Source organism: Prionailurus bengalensis, chromosome B3, assembly GCF_016509475.1.
Source record: "Prionailurus bengalensis isolate Pbe53 chromosome B3, Fcat_Pben_1.1_paternal_pri, whole genome shotgun sequence".
Classification (NCBI taxonomy): Eukaryota; Metazoa; Chordata; class Mammalia; order Carnivora; family Felidae; genus Prionailurus; species Prionailurus bengalensis.
The window spans coordinates 33,853,513-33,873,090 of NC_057355.1; the positions used below are offsets into that span (position 1 = coordinate 33,853,513).

At 47.3% G+C, this 19,578-nt stretch overlaps 1 protein-coding gene across 4 annotated transcripts in view; it reads left to right on the plus strand.

Moving 5' to 3' along the window:
• The window catches only part of GRAMD2A (GRAM domain containing 2A), a 34,295-nt gene continuing 14,717 nt past the window's right edge, over positions 1-19,578 (plus strand). For 3 of the 4 annotated variants that reach the window (XM_043553989.1, XM_043553990.1, XM_043553993.1), the window contains exon 1: positions 1-95. In XM_043553989.1, the coding sequence (XP_043409924.1) occupies positions 55-95 (41 nt within the window). In that variant the 5' untranslated portion in view covers positions 1-54. The remainder of the gene's footprint in view (positions 96-19,578) is intronic. The other variant, XM_043553991.1, reaches the window with a different exon arrangement.

The following is a 19,578-nucleotide window of genomic DNA, read 5'->3' on the forward strand; positions in this document are numbered from 1 at the left end:
AGGCAGGCGCCGGATCTGGCCGCGCGGTCCCCGGCGCTCGCTGGAGGCGCCGCGATGACCGCTCTGAGCCGGGGTGAGGCCGCCGAGGCGGGCAGGTAAGGGGCTGCGGCCAGCGGGCTGGGCTCGGGGCTCCGGGGACCGCCGCGAGGGAACGCTTCCCCGCGGGGCGAAGCGGCCGTGGGGAGCCCCTGCGCCTGGGTGCCTTCTTCCCGCGGGGCAGGCACTTCCCGGCCACCGGAATTTGGGCTCCGCTCCCGAGCTGCGCTGCGCGGGCCTGGGCGCCTCCGGGGGGCTGCGAGGTGTTGGCTAGGGGACGGATGGCCCTGCTGTCTGCGCTCCGTACCTGGGGGATGAGCAAAGTCCCGGCGGCATCAGGATGGTGGAAGGCACCCTCCTTGGGACGCCTCTTACCGCGTCTCCGACACCATAGATAGCTATTCATTCATTCGTGTGTTCGTTCATTCATTTACTCATTCATTCATTCCCCAGCCAGATCGATTCCCTAGTCCTGACTGCCCCTCACCCAAAGTCTGGTGCTTCCCTGCTGGCCCTCGGAGGGGTCAGCCTCTCTCCTTTCCCAGCCTGGTCTGCAATTGTAATGGCCCGAGGCGGCCCAGGCGGCAGCGTGGAGCTGTCCCAGCACGACTCGGCCGCACCCGTGCGCCAGGCGCGCTGGGGCCGGTCTCTTAGCCTGCAGATCTGATCCAAAGTCGCTTTGGGAGGAAGGAAAGTTCTTGCAGCTGGGGAAGGAGCAAGGAGGCTGGGCAGGCTGGGGATGGCGTTTCAGGTGACAGCAAGAATTGTGGCCTCTGCCCCTGGAGGTCTTGGGGTGCTGCGGGCTGAGATTATTTAGGGAAGACAGAGGCAGTGAATGAAGCTGTAAGTTCCTGCCCTTGCCCAGGCCCCAAGCCCCACAATCTGAGCTCTGGAGGACAGTCTGACTTCCCTGGCCAGCTAGCAATGGGGAAGGTAGGGTGAATGTGTGAATCCTGTGCCCACCCCACACAGATTTTTAGAACTGGCTGAATGCTTTGGGGCTCCCTCCGTCCTGTTTTCAGAGGTTGATGTGTCTCTACCCAGCTGTAATTTGCCCTTATTTGCTTTGCTGTCTCCCCTGTCCTCATGATTGTTTAAGGGTGCCCCATCCTTGCAGGGATCAGGTTCCTAGAGAATAAGAGAGCACCCTGACAATCTGTGATGTCTTTGTCCCATGTACACCTCTAGCTGGCTCTGAAGTCCAGCTTCTTTCAAAGATTTGTGGGGTTGCAGGGAGAGGTGGAGTAGAGGGTGTCCCTCCCACCCTGCAGTGAGGGGCCAATATACCTCCCTCCACAGTCCTCTGATTATGGTGACTAGAATCCAGTCCATGCTGATAGACACTCTTAGGTTTGAGGTTACAGTTCAACAAGGCCACATAAGCAGTGAGCATCTCTGGGGCAAATGGGCAGGTCTGGGAGCAAAGCTGACAGACGCTGCCACTGAGCTTCAGGAGAGTTTCTGTTGGGACCAAATCCAAGTTCTTCCTGACTTGCTTTAGGGAGAAATTTCTGAATACCCTAGAGGCAACAGCCTGGGCCCGATCCATGCCTTGATGTTACAGGTTACTTTCAAGTTTCTGAACTTGGGCAAGTCCTCAAAAGGCTTAATGCAGACCAGAAAGACCTGTGTGCCAATTCATCCACCTAAGATAACCAACCTGAGGTTGAAAGTCAGCAGTACCTGAGACGGGTTTATGCCAGCCATCCTCCCTGAAGCTCTTCCCAGTGCCTACTTGGGTGGCTCCACCCCATCCTTAACCTGGTTAAGCTGTAGCTTTGGCCCCTGAATGCCACATACCATATTTATCAGACCAGCATGAAGACTCTTGCTCTGGGAATCAGAAGTGAGTTCTAAGCCTCACGCTGTTCCTATTTTGCTAATACTTGGGGAAAAGTCAGACCCCTTCTCTGGGTCTGCTTTGCTATCATCATAAGGTAAGGAGATTGGACTGTAGGCTCCCTGAGAGCCTTCTCTATGCTGTCATTTAGTGGTTCTGCTATTTAACCTCAATTTCCCCTCAATTTCCGGAGGTATGTTATGTCTTCACATAATTTCTTCTTTGCTATGACTACCTATGGAGCATGTGACTCTTGATCTCAGTCATGAGTTTAAGCCCCATGTTGGGCTTAGAACTTACTTAATAAACACACACACACACAAACACACACATACACACACACACACACACGCAAGAGCCCATGAAATAAAAAATGGTACAGCATTTCACTTTGTTGTCCCGTGTCTGAGTTTGGACACCAGAAAATAACTTGCTTTTCTCTTTTCTTAAAAAGTGAAAATAAGCCCTACAATTCTGCAGCCGTCTCTGGTGCCAAGTGTAAGTTTGGCATGAAGTCAGGCTTGGCCACTGTGCTGCTATTCACCTGGGTTGCAGGGCATCAAGCTGTCACCACCTGTTATCACCAACCTTTGAAGCTTTGATTAATCCCCCAAGTATTTACTAATATGGGAAAGGAAGGAGGAGGGGAGGGCAGAAACCCCTGGGAATGGAGCTTCCTATATGATAAGAAGTAACTACACCCCCTTCCCTGCATACCCCCCCACCCACCCCAAGGAGTACCTGCCTGCTATAGCACAGATTCCAGAAGGAAGGCTTTTTTCCCTCAGAATATAAGCCTCTACAGGGTACACTGGTTCCTCCCTTCTCCCTACCACAGCTAAACATTTTTATTGGTTTAGAAATGCTTGGTCATAAATTAGGACTGGAATTTTAATAACCCATGGAGGTTAGGGCACCTGGGTGGTTCAGTTGGTTAAGCAGCCAACTCTTGATTTGGGCTCAGGTCATGATCTCACAGTTGGTGGGATTGAAACCCTGCATTGGGGGCGCCTGGGGGGCGCAGTCGGTTAAGCGTCCGACCTCAGCCAGGTCACGATCTCGCGGTCCGTGAGTTCGAGCCCCGCGTCGGGCTCTGGGCTGATGGCTCAGAGCCTGGAGCCTGTTTCCGATTCTGTGTCTCCCTCTCTCTCTGCCCCTCCCCCGTTCATGCTCTGTCTCTCTCTCTGTCCCAAAAATAAATAAACGTTGAAAAAAAAATTTTTAAAAAGAAACCCTGCATTGGGCTCTGTGCTGACAGCAAGGATCCTGCTTGGGATTCTCTCTTTCCTTCTCTCCCTGCCTCTCCCATGCTCGCTCTTTCTCAAAATAAATAAATAAATAAACCCTAAAAAAATCCTATTAATAACCCACGGAGGTTATTAATATACTCTTCAAGTCCTAGTCCTAAAAGAGTGTTTTCTTGTGGGCTACCTGGGTGGCTCAGTCAGTTGAGTGTTCAACTCTTGATTTCCGCTCAGATCATGTCTCAGGTCATGATCCCAGGGTTGTGGGATCCAGCCCCGCATCGAGCTCCTGGCTGAGCATGGACCCTGCTTGGGATTCTCTCTTTCTGCTCCTCCTCCCCACTCACACACTCACTCTCTCTGTCCCTCTCTCTCTCTCTCTCTCTCAAAGAAATAAAATGAAAACAAAACAAAACACATAGTGTTCCCTAATATCCACTGGAAAATCACATAATGAATTTTTAATTTAATTTAATTTTATATTTTGTATTTTGTGGGGTTTTTTGATATAATTTATTGTCAAATCGGCTTATATATAATACCCAGTGCTCATCCCAACAAGTGCCCTCCTCAATGCCCAACACCCATTTTCCCCTCTCCTCCACCCTCCATCAACCCTCAGTTTGTTCTCTGTATTTAAGAGTCTCTTATGATTTGCCACATAGTGAATTGTTTTTAACAGATGTCAATTTCTGGTTGGCACTATTTCTTTTTTAATCTGAACTAAGAAGCACATAAAGAATTAGTTTAAATCAAACATGAATTTCTTTTCCTCCTAACGGGTTGACATGGCACATCAATGGTATATTAAATAATTGTCAAAATCGTACTGTATGTCATTTCATTGGCATCCCTTTTGTCTCTGACTTAGGGTCGGAGCAGCAGTGTGGGTAGTATGCCTGAGCAAATAACTGTAACCAATTATACAGATTTTTTTTCTCTCTTCTGTAGAAAAAAGTTTAAATATTTCTACTATGTGTTAACATTAATTGGATTACTCAAAACCTGCCCATACCATACCAACCCAGGCCACACATTTATATATATATATAAATAAGTTATATATATATATATATATATATATGTTATATATATATATATATATATATATATATATATATATATATATATATAAGGGATGCACCCATCACCCAGCTTCAACAATTAACCAGGTTATGGGGCAACCTTATTTCATATATGCCTTTCCCCTCTCTCACTCCTAGATTATTTTGAAGCAAATATAAAATATTATTTCATCTACAACTGTTTCAGTGTGTATCTATAAAAGATAAAGCCTTTAAAAAATATAACTATAGGGGCACCTGGGTGGCTCAGTGAACTGAGTGACTGACTCTTGATTTTGGCTCAGGTCATGATCTCACAATTTGTGAGATTGAGCCCCGTGTCTGGTTTTGTGCTGACAGTGTGAGGCCTGCTTGGGATTTTCTCTCTCTCTGTCTCAAAATAAATAGATAAACTTAATATATATGAGTTATATATATATATATATTTTTTTTTTTTTTTGAGAGATAAAGAGAGGCAGAGGGAGAGAGAGAGAGAATCCCAAGCAGACTTCATGCTCAGTGAGGAGCCTGATGTGGGGCTCAATCCCATGACCCTGGGATCATGACCTGAGCCAAAATCAAGAGTTGGTCGCTCAACCAACTGAGCCACCCAGATGCCCCAGAGTCTATATTTTCAACACATTTTGGTGCTGATCAAACTAAAGTTATGTTGCCTATCATTTTGAAAATCATAGGCTACATTAAAAATGTAATAAAAGTGAAATGCTGTCTTTCCAGAAACATGTCCCTTTGTTCAGACACAACAATTTTTCCCCAAACCCCAGGAGTTCACAGACCTTCCCGGCAAGCCTTGCCTGGAATCCAGGATCCATTAGACTGTCACTGGGGCCCATAATGATGGAAGAAGACTTGGGAGGACTAGAAATAACCATTTTGCCCCATATGAATGTAGCAAGTAGGGACAGCCAATGGGTCTTGTAATATGAGACCCAGGAGAAGAGAGGTTAGGAGTGGTCATGGTCTAGTCTCTGCCCTGGTCACACTTACAGTGGAGATCTAGTTTTACCAAACTAAGATGACAAAGGTTTGTTCCTTGGTGAAGGATCACTTGTTAGAATGAGGACCATTTGGGTGTTGAAAAGAACTTTCCAGCAGAACTTTCTGCATGACACGCCTGATGGATGATATTCACATGTAGGTACACATTTTTAAATTCCTTGTGCCTGATTGCAACTTTACCTTTTTTTTTTAAATTTTTTTTTAACATTTATTTATTTTTGAGACAGAGAGAGACAGAGCATGAACGGGGGAGGGGCAGAGAGAGAGGGAGACACAGAATCCGAAGCAGGCTCCAAGCTCTGAGCCATCAGCCCAGAGCCTGACGTGGGGCTTGAACCCACGGACCGCGAGATCGCGACCTGAGCTGAAGTCGGACGCTCAACCGACTGAGCCACCCAGGCGCCCCACCTTTTTTTTTTACTCACTGGACTATTTATTTTCTTATACCCAGTTTCTTGATATGGGTAACATTGAATAGTTTTCTTTTTTCTTTTAAGTCATTCCCAGATATGTAGTCACTGTGATAGAATAATAGGAAGGGGCTGAGCCAAAGACCTGGATTCAAATCCTTTCTCCACTGCTGAATTACTACTGGTTCAGAGCCTCCCTGTCTTCATCCATAAGACAGAGGCATACCTGGCCCACTTCAAAGGTTCTCAGGCTGTGTAATGGCCTGAGACACAGTAGGTTCTCACCAAAAATTAGTTTCTCTGCAGTGCTTCCAGCTTTGAGAATCTGAGACCACACCTCTGATGATCCAGTCCCAGCTTTGAGAAATCTTGGTCTGTTTTCCTTTAAAAAAAATTTTTTTTAAATGTTTATTTATTTTTGAGACAGAGAGAGAGCATGAACAGGGGAGGGTCAGAGAAAGAGGGAGACACAGAATCTGAAACAGGCTCCAGGCTCTGAGCTGTCAGCACAGAGCCCGATGCGGGGCTCAAACCCACAGACCGCGAGGTCATGACCTGAGCCGAAGTCGGACGCTTAACCGACTGAGCCACCCAGGCGCCCCTCTGTTTTCCTTTTAAAGGTGCAAACTTTATTTTTCTGAAATGAACTTTATACTTAGTGATAATTGTAGATTCACATGGTCTCATGTACCTTTCACCAATTTCTTCCAGTGGTAACTTCCTGCATAATAAGAGCACCATAACACAAGCAGAAAATTGACATTGACAGAACCCATTGGCCTTATTCAGATTTCACCAGTTTTACATGCACTCGTGTGTGTGTGTGCGTTTAGTTTTGTGCAGTTTTATCACATGTGGGGATTTGGCAAAGTTCATTTTTAACATTTATTTATTTTTGAGAGAGACCGAGATAGTGTGAGCGGGGGAGGGGTAGAGAGAGAGGGAGACACAGAATCTGAAGCAGGCTCCAGGCTCTGAGCTGTCAGCACAGGGCCTGACGTGGAACTTGAACCCATGAGCTGTGAGATCGTGACCTGAGCTGAAGTCGGACACTCAACCAACTGAGCCACCCAGGTGATCCTAATAAGTAAGTTTTTTAAAGTTTATTTATTTTGAGAGAGAGGGGGAGGGGGGAGGGGCAGAGAGAGAGGGAAAGAGAGAATCACAAGCAGGTTCCATGCTGTCAGCGCAGAGCCCAACAGGGGGCTCAGTCTCACAAACTGAGATCATGACCTGAGTCAAAATTAAGAGACAGACATTTAACTAACTGAGCCTTCCAGGCACCCCAATAAATAAGTTTTAATAAATAACTGGATAAATATCATTTTAAGGGGTGCCTGGGTAGCTCAGTCAGTTAAATGTCTGACTCTTGGTTTTGGCTCAGGTCATGCCCTCGTGGTTGGTGGGTTCAAGCAACAAGTCAGGCTCCAAGGTGACGGCACCGAGCCTGCCTGGGACTCTCTCTCTCTCCCTCTCTCTCCCTCTCTCTCTCTGCTCCTCCTTCCACTGGTGCGCTTGCACTTTCTCTCTCAAAATAAATAAATAAACTTAAAAAAAACAAACCATTTTAATTGTCACATAGCCTTCCATTCCATGAATAAACCACAATTTCTTCATGCCCTATTGTTTTTTTCCTCTAACTACACTTCATTGAACATTCTTATACATTTAAATTTGTGCCCAGTTATTTCCTAAGAGTAAATTGTTAGAGGTGGAGTTTACGGGTCTGACGGGTATCTACTTATAAATGTATGTACCTTTTCTTTTATTGGTGTAGAAAATATTTGGATGTTTAATCTCCTTGGAATTTATTTTTGTGAATTGTGTAAGATAGCCAATTGCCCCAATACCATTTATTGGACAATCCATTCTTCTCTTACTTACTTGAAATACCTTCTTTATCATGTACTAAATTCTTAGATACCCATAGATCATGTTCTGGACTCCCTGGTAGGACTCTCTGTTGGGATCTGTTAATCTTTCCTAAGCCAGTAAAAGCATGGTATTTTGATTGCTCTAGCTTTGTAGTTTCTTCTGACATCTGGTAAGGCAAGCCCTTGCATTAAATTTGAGATAAATTAGCTTCTTTAAAACTTTGAATCTTCCCACTCAAGAACATTTATTCGAGTCTTCTTTTTTTTCTTCGTGCAAGTCTTCTTTTATGTCATTCAAAAAAAGTGTTTGTTGTTTTCTTCTCCTGGACTTTCTACATTTTAAAAGTTATTTTGGGGGCACCTGGGTGGCTCAGTCAGTTAAGCATCAGACTTCAGCTCAGGTCATGATCTTGTGGTCAGTGGGTTCGAGCCCCACTTCGGGCTCTGGGCTGACAGCTCAGAGCCTGGAGCTTTGGATTCTGTGTCGCCCTCTCTCCTCTCTGCCATTCTCCTGTTCATGCTCTGTCTCTCTCTCAAAAATAAATAAAGATTAAAAAATAAATAAAAGTTTATTCTTTTTTTTTTTTTTTTTACTGTTTATTTTTGAGAGACAGAGAGAGACAGCATGAGCGGGAGAGGGCAGAGAGAGAGAGTGGGAGACCCAGAATCGGAAGCAGGCTCCAGGCTCGGAGCTGTCAGCACAGAGCCCGATGAGGGACTCGAACTCACAAACCATGAGATCATAACCTGAGCCGAAGTCAGACGCTCAACCGACTGAGCCACCCAGGCGCCCCTTGGGTTTTGTTGTTGTTGTTGTTACATTTATTTATTTTTGAGAAACAGTGAGACAAAGCATGAGCGGGGGAGGGGCAGAGAGAGAAGGAGACACAGAATCTGAAGCAGGCTCCAGGCTCTGAGCAAGCGGTCAGCACAGAGCCTGATGCAGGGCTCAAACCCACGAACTGGGAGATCATGACCTGAGCCGAAGTTGGACACTCAACCGACTGAGCCACCCAGGTGCCCCTATTCTTGGGTATTTTATTATATATATATATATATATATATATATATATATATATATATAGTAGGTCTACAGAGAAATGATTGACTTTTATGTTCATCCTGTAATAATGGATAGAATAATAAACTCCATAAGAGTTCAGTATGTGTCTATTCCCACCACAGCTCTGCCTGGTCCAGCCCCCAAGTATAAGAATATCTGGGCCACTTTCTTATGTTTTGTTTTTTTTTTTCCAGTTGATTACGTGTCCTCAAGACAGTTTATCTTACCATCTTTCAAATAAAAATTCTCTCTTTTTGAGGGGGGGCGACTGGCTGGCCAAGTGGGTGGAGCATGAAAGTCTTGATTTCCAGATGGTGAGTTCAACCCCACGTTGGGCGGAAAGTTTATTTAAAAAATAAAAAAAATAAATAAATAAAAATTTAAATTCTTTTTAGTATCCAAACCTTTTCTTATGTTTTCTTGCCTTTGTGCAATGGCTAGAACCTCCAGAACACTGTGAATAATAGGGGCGAGAGCAGAATTCCTAGGGGGTTTCCACCAGTTAGACAATCTGAAGTTCTCCCTAGAGGAAGAGGTCCCAGGACCCAGCAAGCTCCTTAAGACTAGGTCATCGCTCAGGAATCCCACTTAGCGGCAGCACAGCCGAGTTGTTCAGAGCCCGCAGCGGGGCACCAGCCAGACCCCGCTTCGGAGCGTCCCAAATCCAGGCCAGCGGCCGAATTTCGTCGCGGTCACCGACCCAAGAGGGGGATCTCGGGTGGGGCGCTGGATCCTTTGACAGGGAGGCCAGGAGGTGCCGGCGCAGCGGCTGCACTCCCGGCAGCGCCCCCCCGGTCGGTGTAAGCGTTGCTCTTACGCCCAAAGGCCCATCAGCTCCCTCAAAAGTTGGGTCTGGCCGGCAGGCGGGATCTCTGGCGCCAGGCCGCCGCCGTGGGGAGCTGGCGCGAAGTGCGGGGCTGGAATTCTGGGTGTGGCTGCCCTCCGGCGGCGCCGGGTGACCCTGGGCCTCTCAGCTCTTGATGAGGCAGGCGCCGTAATGGACCAGTGGTTCTCGCCTGGGGTGGAGGAGCAGCAGGCGAGGGTGCTGGGGAGGGGTGGACCCGGGAGGAAGGTTGCGGGCCACGGCAGCCCCCCTCCCCCCAGGGCACCAGGATGGGGGATGTGCAATCCCTTCTCCTCCCCTCCTCCAGCGTCTCTGCCGTCTTTCACTGGTGGGAAGGCGGGATCTGACCTGTGCGGAACAACATCGTCACTTGTAGTCACAGGCCTGTCCTCATGCTACATCCCTAGGATGCGGTCACCACCCTGGGAGGGAGGGAGGAAGGAGGAGCAGGCCTTTAGCACCCGAGTCTGGATTCATACCCCCACTACCCCGTCAAGATTGTCCCTGGCTGGAGTTACCTATCTTGAACTCGGCTGATGAAGTGACTGCCTTCACTCTTCCTCCTCCTTGCCTCTCAGCAAACTTCACAGATTCCCATTCCTCCTTTTGAAACAACACTCCTTCGGCCTCCACTGACAGCCTCTATCCCTGGCTTTCTTTCTACCTCTTGGCTCACTCTCTCCTAGTCTCCTCCTCCGGGGGACACTCTCTTCCACACAGTCTTTAAGTGTTGTGCTTCTTCAGATCCCAGATTTATCTCCTCCCTCTCCCCCTCCTTGAGATGCAATTCCCATGCCATAAAATTCATGCTTTTAAAGTGTACAATTCAGTGGCTTTTAATGTGTTCACCAAGTTGTGCAGCCATCACCACTGTCTAATTCCAGAACAGTCTCATCACCCCAAAAAGAAACCCTGTGCACATTAGTCACTTCCCATTTCCCCTTCCCCCGGCACCTTGGCAACCACTAATCTACTTTCTGTTTCTATGGATTTGTCAGTTCTCGACATTTCCCGTACATGGATTCATAACAGTACGTGGACTTTTGTAACCGGCTTCTTTCACTTAGCAGAATTTTTTTTTTATCAATATATGAAATTTATTGTCAAATTGGTTTCCATCCAACACCCAGTGCCCATCCCAAAAGGTGCCCTCCTCAATACCCATCACCCACCCTCCCCTCCCTCCCACCCCCCATCAACCCTCAGTTTGTTCTCAGTTTTTAACAGTCTCCTATGCCTTGGCTCTCTCCCACTCTAACCTCTTTTTTTTTTTTTCCTTCCCCTCCCCCGTGGGTTTCTGTTAAGTTTCTCAGGATCCACATAAGAGTGAAAACATATGGTATCTGTCTTTCTCTGTATGGCTTATTTCACTTAGCATCACACTCTCCAGTTCCATCCACGTTGCTACAAAAGGCCATATTTCATTCTTTCTCATTGCCACGTAGTATTCCGTTGTGTATATAAACCACAATTTCTTTATCCATTCATCAGTTGATGGACATTTAGGCTCTTTCCATACTTTGGCTATTGTTGAGAGTGCTGCTATGAACATTGGGGTACAGGTGCCCCTATGCATCAGTACTCCTGTATCCCTTGGGTAAATTCCTAGCAGTGCTATTGCTGGGTCATAGGGTAGGTCTATTTTTAATTTTCTGAGGAACCTCCACACAGCAGAATGTTTTCAAGGTTCATTCAGATTGCAGCTTGTATCGATACTTCACTCCTTTTTATGGCTCCATAGTATTCCATTGTGTGGCTCTGCCACAGTTTATCTGTTCATCAGTTGATGGGTATTTGGGTTGTTTCTATCTTTTGGCTAATTATCATAATGCTATGAGCATTCTTGTATGAGATTTTGTGTGGACATGTTTTCAGTTCTCTCAGGGTGTATACCTGGGAGTGCTATAGTAACTCTGTGGTTAACCATTTGAGGAACCACCAAACTGTTTTCCAAAGCCGCTGTTCCATTTCACATTCACACCAGCAACATATGAGGGTTCCGATTTCTCCACATCCTCACCAACATCTAATATCGACTATGATCTCCTAGTGTGTGTGAGGTGGTATCTAATTGTGGTCTTGATTTTGCATTTCCCTGATGGCTAAGGATGTTGAGCATCTTTTCATGTACTTTTTCGTCATTTGACATCACCTTTGGAAAAATGTTTATTCAAATATTTGCCCATTTTTAGTTGGGTTATTTGTCTTTATTGTTCAATTTTAAGAGTTCTTTTTTAAAACATTTATTTTAATTGTGGTCAAGAAAAGCACATAACATAAGATTTACCATCTTAACCATTTGTAAATGCATTTGTGCAGTTCAGTAGGTGTTAAGCATATTCATATTGTTGTGCAACCAGTCTCCCGAACTTTTTCATCTTGCAAAACTGAGATACCCATTAAATACCTCTCCATCTTCCCCTCTCTCCAGCCCCTGGCAACCACCATTCCACTTCCTGTTTCTTTGAATTCGATACTCTAGATACTTCATATAAGTGGAATCATATAGTTTTGTCTTTGGTAACTGGCTTATGTCACTTAGTATAATATTTTCAAGATTGTAGGAGTTATTTAATTTTCTGGATATTAGTCACTTACCAGATACATGACTTGCAAATGTTTTCTCCCATTCTGTGGGTTGTCTTCACTTTCTTGATATCATTATCTGCACAAAATTTTGCAGTTTTGGTGAGGCTCAATTTATCTTTTCTTCTGTCTTGTGCTTTCTGTGTCATATCTTAGGAAAAAGTTGCCTAATCAAAGAACACAAAGATTTACACTTGTTTTCTTTTTTTAAAATGTTTTTATTTATTTTTGAAAGAGAAAGACAGAGTGCAAGTGGGGGAGGGGCAGAGAGAGAGGGAGACACAGAATCTGAAGCAGGCTCCAGGCTCTAAGCTGTCAGCACAGAGCCCCACGTGGGACTTGAACCCATGAACCGTGAGATCGTGACCTGAGCCGAAGTAAGATGCTTAACGGACTAAGCCACCCCAGTGCCCCAACACCTGTTTTCTTTTAAAAGTCTCATGTTAGCTCTGACATTTTTGAGCTTATTTTTATATATGCTGTGCAATACGGGTCCATGTTAATTCTTTTGCATGTGAATATCCAGTTGTCCCAGCACCATTTGTTGAAGAGACTAATTTTTCTCCTATTGACTTGGTTTTGGCACCCTTGTTGATAGCTTCTCTTCTTTGTGTATCCACTTTCCCTGGGGGACCTTCCTAGCTCCTGTATTCATTCATGGGCTGATAACTCAGGAATTTATCCCTTTAGTCTTGACCTTTCTCCTGAGCTCCTTACTCACGTATAGCTTGACATCTTCACTTAAATGTTTCTCACACATCTTCAAGACTGAACTCATGATTGTTTCCTTCAAATATGCTCTTTTTACAATATGTTTTTCCTTGTTTCATCTTAGCAAAGCAGAGTAGTATTCTACTTGCTTAAGCCAGAAATCTACAGTAATATTTGGCAGTTTTTCCATATCCATGGATCCATATCCAATGGATCACCAAATCAGGTTGATTTTTATTTGGAAATATATATCCTGAATCCATCCCTGGCCCTCCATCACCACTGCCACCAAGTCTGAGACATCATCTCTCTGCTGGAATACAGTCTGCTAGCTGATTTGTCTCCACGGAAAATTTTCAACATATACAAAAAACGAGAGATTGCAGGGTGGATACCCATGTATGCATCACCCAGCTACAATACCCATCAACAGAAGATTGTCCCTCTTTCATCAATATTCACCTCTACTCCCCCTTTCCCACCTCCTTTGGGTTACTTTGAAGCAAATCTGTGTGTCAGAGTGACTTTTTTTTTTTCTTTTTTAATTTTTTTTTTCAACGTTTATTTATTTTTTTTGGGACAGAGAGAGACAGAGCATGAACGGGGGAGGGGCAGAGAGAGAGGGAGACACAGAATCGGAAACAGGCTCCAGGCTCTGAGCCATCAGCCCAGAGCCTGATGCGGGGCTCGAACTCACGGACCGCGAGATCGTGACCTGGCTGAAGTCGGACGCTTAACCGACTGCGCCACCCAGGCGCCCCCTTTTCTTTTTTAATTTAAGTAATCTCTGCACCCTCAGACTCACCACCCTGAGATCAACAGTCACATGTTCTTCTGACTTATCCAGCCAGGTGCCCCTCAGAGTGATTGTTTAAGATACAAAGTTGATTGTGTATTTCCCCATTTAAATCCCTTTATTGATTCCCTGTTGCTTTTAAGAAAATAATAGAAACCCTTACTGGGGTCCACAGGACCCTGCATGATCTAGCCCTGCCACCCTCTCCAGCTTCATTGCTCACCACTTCAGTACTTCCACCCTCCAGACACAAAGGCTCTGTTTATGTTCCTCATACATGTTACACACCTCTGGCCTCAGGGCCTTTGCACATCCATCATAAACCCTCTACAATGACCCCTCTGTCACTCTCTCATTTTGGCTATCAGCTCAAAATGCTACTGCTTCTTAGGGAAATCTTCCCTGTTTTCCACAATTGAGTCTGGACTCCCTGATAGAGGTCCTCTTAGGACGCTGTGCCCTCCTTTTATAGCATATATTGCACAGTTATAATTATGTATTGATTTATGTAAATATTTGCTTCATGTCTGCCTCTCCCACCAGGCATTTTGGGGGTAGTAGCTTGCCTTATCCCTCTTAGTATACACAGCACTTACACAGAACTGAGCGAATAGCAGACATTTAATTGATGTTTGTAGGAGTGAGGCAGAGAGGCTGGTGGCCTTTGAGGACTGTTATCCTGCCAGCCTCTCCTAGGATAGGGGTTCTTCTGATCACAGAAGGGTCAGTGGCCATTTGCAGTTCACCCAGTTCCTGGCTGTGCTTTGTTTTTCCCTCAGACAACATTTGCTTGCCTTCCTGGGGCGAGGCTTTATCGCCCCTTTGTAGAGAGTAACTAGGTCCAGAGATAGAGTGTGGCTTCTCCAAGGCCCCTCAACAGTGAGAGGTACTTCTAGGCCTGACTCTCTTTCTGCCCCCAAACCCAGGCTCTTTCAGGACCCTAAGACTCCTTCAAACCTGCCTGTGTCCTGAGAAGAGCCTGGAGGATGCACAAAGCCAGAGGGATTCTGAGGTGGCTGTGAGGATGGTTGGAATGGGGTGCGTTGGATGGCATCCATGGATGGACAGAGCGGACTTGTCCCAAGGGTAGCCACGCCCCCTGGCAGCCTTGAGTGGGGGCGTCTGAGCAGCTGAGGCTGCCTGTGGGCCCTCCCACAGCAAGCCCGGTGGAGGGTGGCCACCAGGAGCACAGGGGTGCTCTGTTTCTTAATGAATGCAAGTCTGTTTTTAGACCTGAATGACCAGCTTCTTGTCTGGAAATGGCCAGGCCCTAACTGGCTGGCCCAGAAAAAGTGGTCTGTGACCAGGTCTAGGGATGCCAGCTCAAACAGATGCTGCTATAGCAGTGGGCACTATGGGATGAGGCCAGCTACAGGCAGATTACTCTCTGCAGAACCAACTGCTTGCTCCATGGTGGCCTGGGTTTCATGAGAAATCCTGGACATCCCCAGGAGCAAAGCTTCCGTGTTTTAGCTGTTTGTCCCGTATGTCTCCCTGGTGACTGTTCTTACTCTGTAGGCCTTTGAGCTCTGGCCAGGAAGGGGACAGCAACTCCTGGCCTCAAGCCCTTGGTGGAAGGAGGGTGGGGGAGGGATGCTGAACAGGGTTGGGCCTGAGTTGTGAGAGAGCCTCCAGCACTGCCCCCCAACCCCCTCTCCCCAGCCCCCCCCCTCCCCCCGGGTGGGAGCAGTTTTTGGGTGTGGCCCAGGTGCAAAGAGGGCCCTGCCCTTGGAGGCTCTCTGGCTGAAGTCCCAAGGAAAAGATTCAGTCATGCAGAACGTGTGTGGAGCTTCAGGGTGCAGTTTGGGGCCTGGCAGTACACTGTCTCTGCAGCTACACCTCTTGACATCCTTCAAGGGACGTGACGGGATGCAGAGCTCTTAGTGGGGCTGGCAGGGGGTTGGAGGCTCAGTGGACAAGGCTGTGAGGACCGGTCCCCTCCTCCTTGGGGCTAGGCCGTGACCTCTCAGATCCCCACAGCAGCCCTGAAGATTTTCAGGTCAGCAAGGGGATTTTCCCCATTTTATAGGGGAGCAGACCCAGAGGAAGGGGACTGGAGGCCACCTAGGAGGTCAAGGGCAGCCAGAAGCAAACTCAAGTGACTTGCTCTCACTCCAGCTCTTGTGTTTGTGTTCCAAGGTCCCAGTGTGGCTGAACAAACTACACAAAGGAGCTTTTCAGCAGGGAGTGTTTGTTTATTCAGTACACAGTTATTGAGCACTTACTGTATGCCTGAAGCTGTGTGTGGCCCCAGGGTGAGAGATGAATAAGAAAGATAGTCTAGTGGGGAGACAACCACATAAACAGGGGATACAACAGTGAAGATATCTGAGCAGACGGTGAGTGGAGACAAGGTGGGAGGGGTCTGCTCTCCCAGCCTACCAGCTGGCTAGGCTTCAGGGAAGTGTTGGGGGATGAGAGAGAGAGGGTCTCCATCTTGGGCAGGAGCAGGTTAGCTAAGCAGGACCCAGGCAGAACTGGGAGGGCAGCTCATTAGCACTCCTCCTGAATGCCCAAGAGGAGTCAGCCTGAGCACTTTGATCCTGAATTCCATCCCTGTAAGGACCTGGGCCTTTCTAGTGTGCTGGGAGAGCCCACGCCATGGGGGAGAGTTCTAGGAGCAGGGAAGAGTGGGATTGGAGCCCTTTAACCATTTAACCTCTAATTAGGGCTTGGCTAACTAGCTCTGGGCTCCACAGAGAGACCTGGGCAGTGGGCAGCATCTTGGCTGCCAAGAGTGGGAGATAGAGCCAGCCTTGCTCTCGGCCCTCCCAGCTCCCACTGGGTGGAGCGCCCAGAGGGTTCTGAGATCCCTGTAGGTAGGAGTTCTTGTAGGCACCAGAGCTCAAAGGGGTCCTTGTTCAGGCTGGATGCAGCCACCCCCAGAGGGCTATGCTAGCTCATATCTCCTCCTGAACAACTAGCTCTCCCAGTTTGTTTGGTTCTTTGAGCAGAGAAGATAAAGGCTTGGAGAGGGGTGGGAGGGTGGGAAGGATTCTGGTCTAGGGAATCCTACTTCTCAGAGGGGCCCCTGCATGGCCATCTCAGCCCAAGAGACCCCCTTCAGGTCTCCCCTTTTCCCTGTCTACTGGAGAAGCTTCAGGAGAGGCAGTGCTGGGACACCGGCTGCAGAAGTGAAAATTAATGGGCTGAAAGGGGGGCAGACCTTCTTTGCTCTCTCCCAGCCCATGCACCCCTGCTGGTCTCTGCTCTCTGCTCCCTCTTCCCTTGTTCTAGACCCAGCTCCAGGGGCACCCGGAGGTTCTGCTCCAGGGTCCCTGCAGTATACCTCCCTCCTGCCTGTTTACTGCTTCTGGCTGCACACCTCCCATCTCTTATGTCCCCATTGGGATCCATTAAAAATGGAATCGTATGGGCCAAAGTTCATCTTTTCCTCCAAAGAGGCTGCTGGTCAGCTTACAGATGGCTTTGTGTGGGTCTAGAGCACACCATGGTTCTGCTGGTGGCAGCCAGGGTCATTTGGTACAGACTGTGGCATCTTGGGAAGCAGGATGCCTGGCCCTCCACATCCCCTTTCATTTCAAAGCTGCCACAGTGAGTAAAAGGGAACTAAGCACATTGCTGACCCAGGTGTTCTCAGACCTGCCCGTGGTAGGCAGGGTTTGTGCCTGCGCTGGGTGCCCGTCCCTCCTGAGTCCTTGGCCAGGGCTGCTGAGTGGGACAGCTGGATTGGGACCCAGTGTGTGGCCCCCAGTTCACTGAACGCCACCCCCTTACACTCAGGATTCTTTCCCCATTTCTTGTCAGCAGAGACAGCAAAGCAGTGGTCCTACATAAGGAATATTTGCTTAGAAAATAAAGTGAGAGGCAGCTTCTGTGTAAAAATAACAGAATTATTTTTTGCAAAAGAGTACCTTTTATCTTCATTTTATTTATTTTTAAAATTTATTTATTTGTTTTGAGTGAGAGAGAGAGAGGGCATGAACTCGGGAGCGGCAGAGAGAGGGAGAGACAGAATCCCAAGCACGCTCCTCACCATCAGCGTAGAGTCCGATGCGGGGCTCAAACTCACGAACCGTAAGATCGTGACCTGAGCCGAAATCAAGAGTTGGATGCTCAACCAACTGAGCCACCTATGTGCCCCAAGTTTTATTTATTTTTTAAAAATAATTTTTTCAACATTTATTTATTTTTGAGAGAGAGAAAGAGAGAGAGAAAGAATGTGAGTGGGGGAGGGGCAGAGAGAGGGAGACAGAGGATATGAAGCAGGCTCCGCACTGTGAGAGCAGAGCCTGACTCGGGGCTCAAACTCACAAACCCACCGTGAGATCATGACCTGAACCGAAATCAAGAGTCATCGGCTGCTTAACCGACTGAGCCATCCAGACGCCCTATCTTTAAGTTTTGGAGTACTGATGATAAGCCTGACTCTATTGACATTATTCCAGTTTCCTTTCGGCAGAGCTCTTGTCAACTGGTTTCTGAGCTGTGTGTCAGGACTGTGGCCCTGGGAGGACGTCGGGAGGCTTTCGGGAAGGACACAGAGCCAGCCTCTGCCGCACGGAAAGCTGCTCTTACTTCCTTGGCACGAGCTAGTAAATGTGCTCTGTGACCTTAACAGATGAAGGAAATCTCTATTAACAATGTGATTCCTGTCTTGCCAAGGGTGTTCCTGGAACTTTAGAGGGGCAGGGTGAAGGCATAGGAGGGTCAGGGCCCTAGATCCAGAGCCCAGGCAAGAGGATTGGCCCTGAATTCCAGGAGCCATGCTTCTCCCTCTGAGCCACAAAAAAAGGAGAGAAGTGGGGGCAGGATTCATACACAGCAGTTTCTTAACACTGGCTGCATGTTTAAAATCACTGGAGGGGCGCCTGAGTGGCTCATACGGTTAAGTGTCCAAATTCAGCTTAGCTCATGATCTCAGTTTGTGGGTTCAAGCCCCACATCGGGCTCTGTGCTGAGCCTGGAGCCTACTTCAGATTCTGTGTCTCCCTCTCTCTCTGCCCCTCCCCCACTCATGCTGTCTCTCTCTCTCTCTCTCTCTCTCTCTCTCTCAAAAATAAACAAACATTAAAAAAAATTTTTTTAATAAAATCACCTGAGATCCTTTAAAAGCCTGAAACTGAACATATGCCTAACTTATGACCCAGCAATTCAAATCCTAAGTGTTTGCCCATAGAAATGAATACTTGTGTCCACACTACAGGTGCTGGAATGTTCCTGGCCACACTTTCATAACAGGCAAAAACTGGAAATTTCCCAGATGCCCATCTATAGTAAAATGAATAAACAAGTTGTAGTATGTCCGTGTGATGGAATTCTAAACATTGGTGAAAATGCACAATTAATAGCTACACACAACACTGTGGACGAATCCCACAGATGCATTGCTGAGTAAAAGGAGCCACATAAAAGGGTATGTATGGTATGATTCTGTTCATAGAAAGTCCACAAAGAAGAGGCAGAGGCAACCTGTGCTGTGGAAACCAGGGTGATGGTTATTCTTGTGGGTTGTGGGTTGTGGGTGGCAGGTTGGGGGTGGTGGTGAGACTGAAAGAGGCAGGAGGGGCTTCTGGGGGCCGGTTTCCAAGTGTGTTCTATTTGTGAAATGCATTGAATTGTACATTTATTTTATGTACTCTTTTTTTTTTAAAGTTTATGTAGTGTGTGTGTGTGAGAGAGAGAGGGAGAGAGAGAGAGAGTGCAAGCAGGGGAGGGACAGAGAGAGAATCCCAAGCAGGCTCTGAGCTGTCAGCCCAGAGCCTGACGTGGGGCTCAGTCTCACAAACTGTGAGATCATGACCTGAGCCGAAATCAAGAGTCAGACATTTAGCCACCCAGGCATCTCTCCTACATATGCTTTTCTATGTGTAAACTATACTTCAATAAGAAGTTGAAAATATATAGCTACCTACATGCTACCCCCAGAGACTCTGATTTAATTGGTCTGAGACAGGGCTCAGGCATCATTTTTTGTTTGTTTTCTTAAAAAGCTCTACATGTTGGGGCGCCTGGGTGGCTCAGTCGGTTAAACGTCTGACTTCAGCTCAGGTCACAATCTCGCGGTCCATGAGTTCGAGCCCCGCATCAGGCTCTGTGCTGACAGCTCAGAGCCTGGAGCCTGTTTCA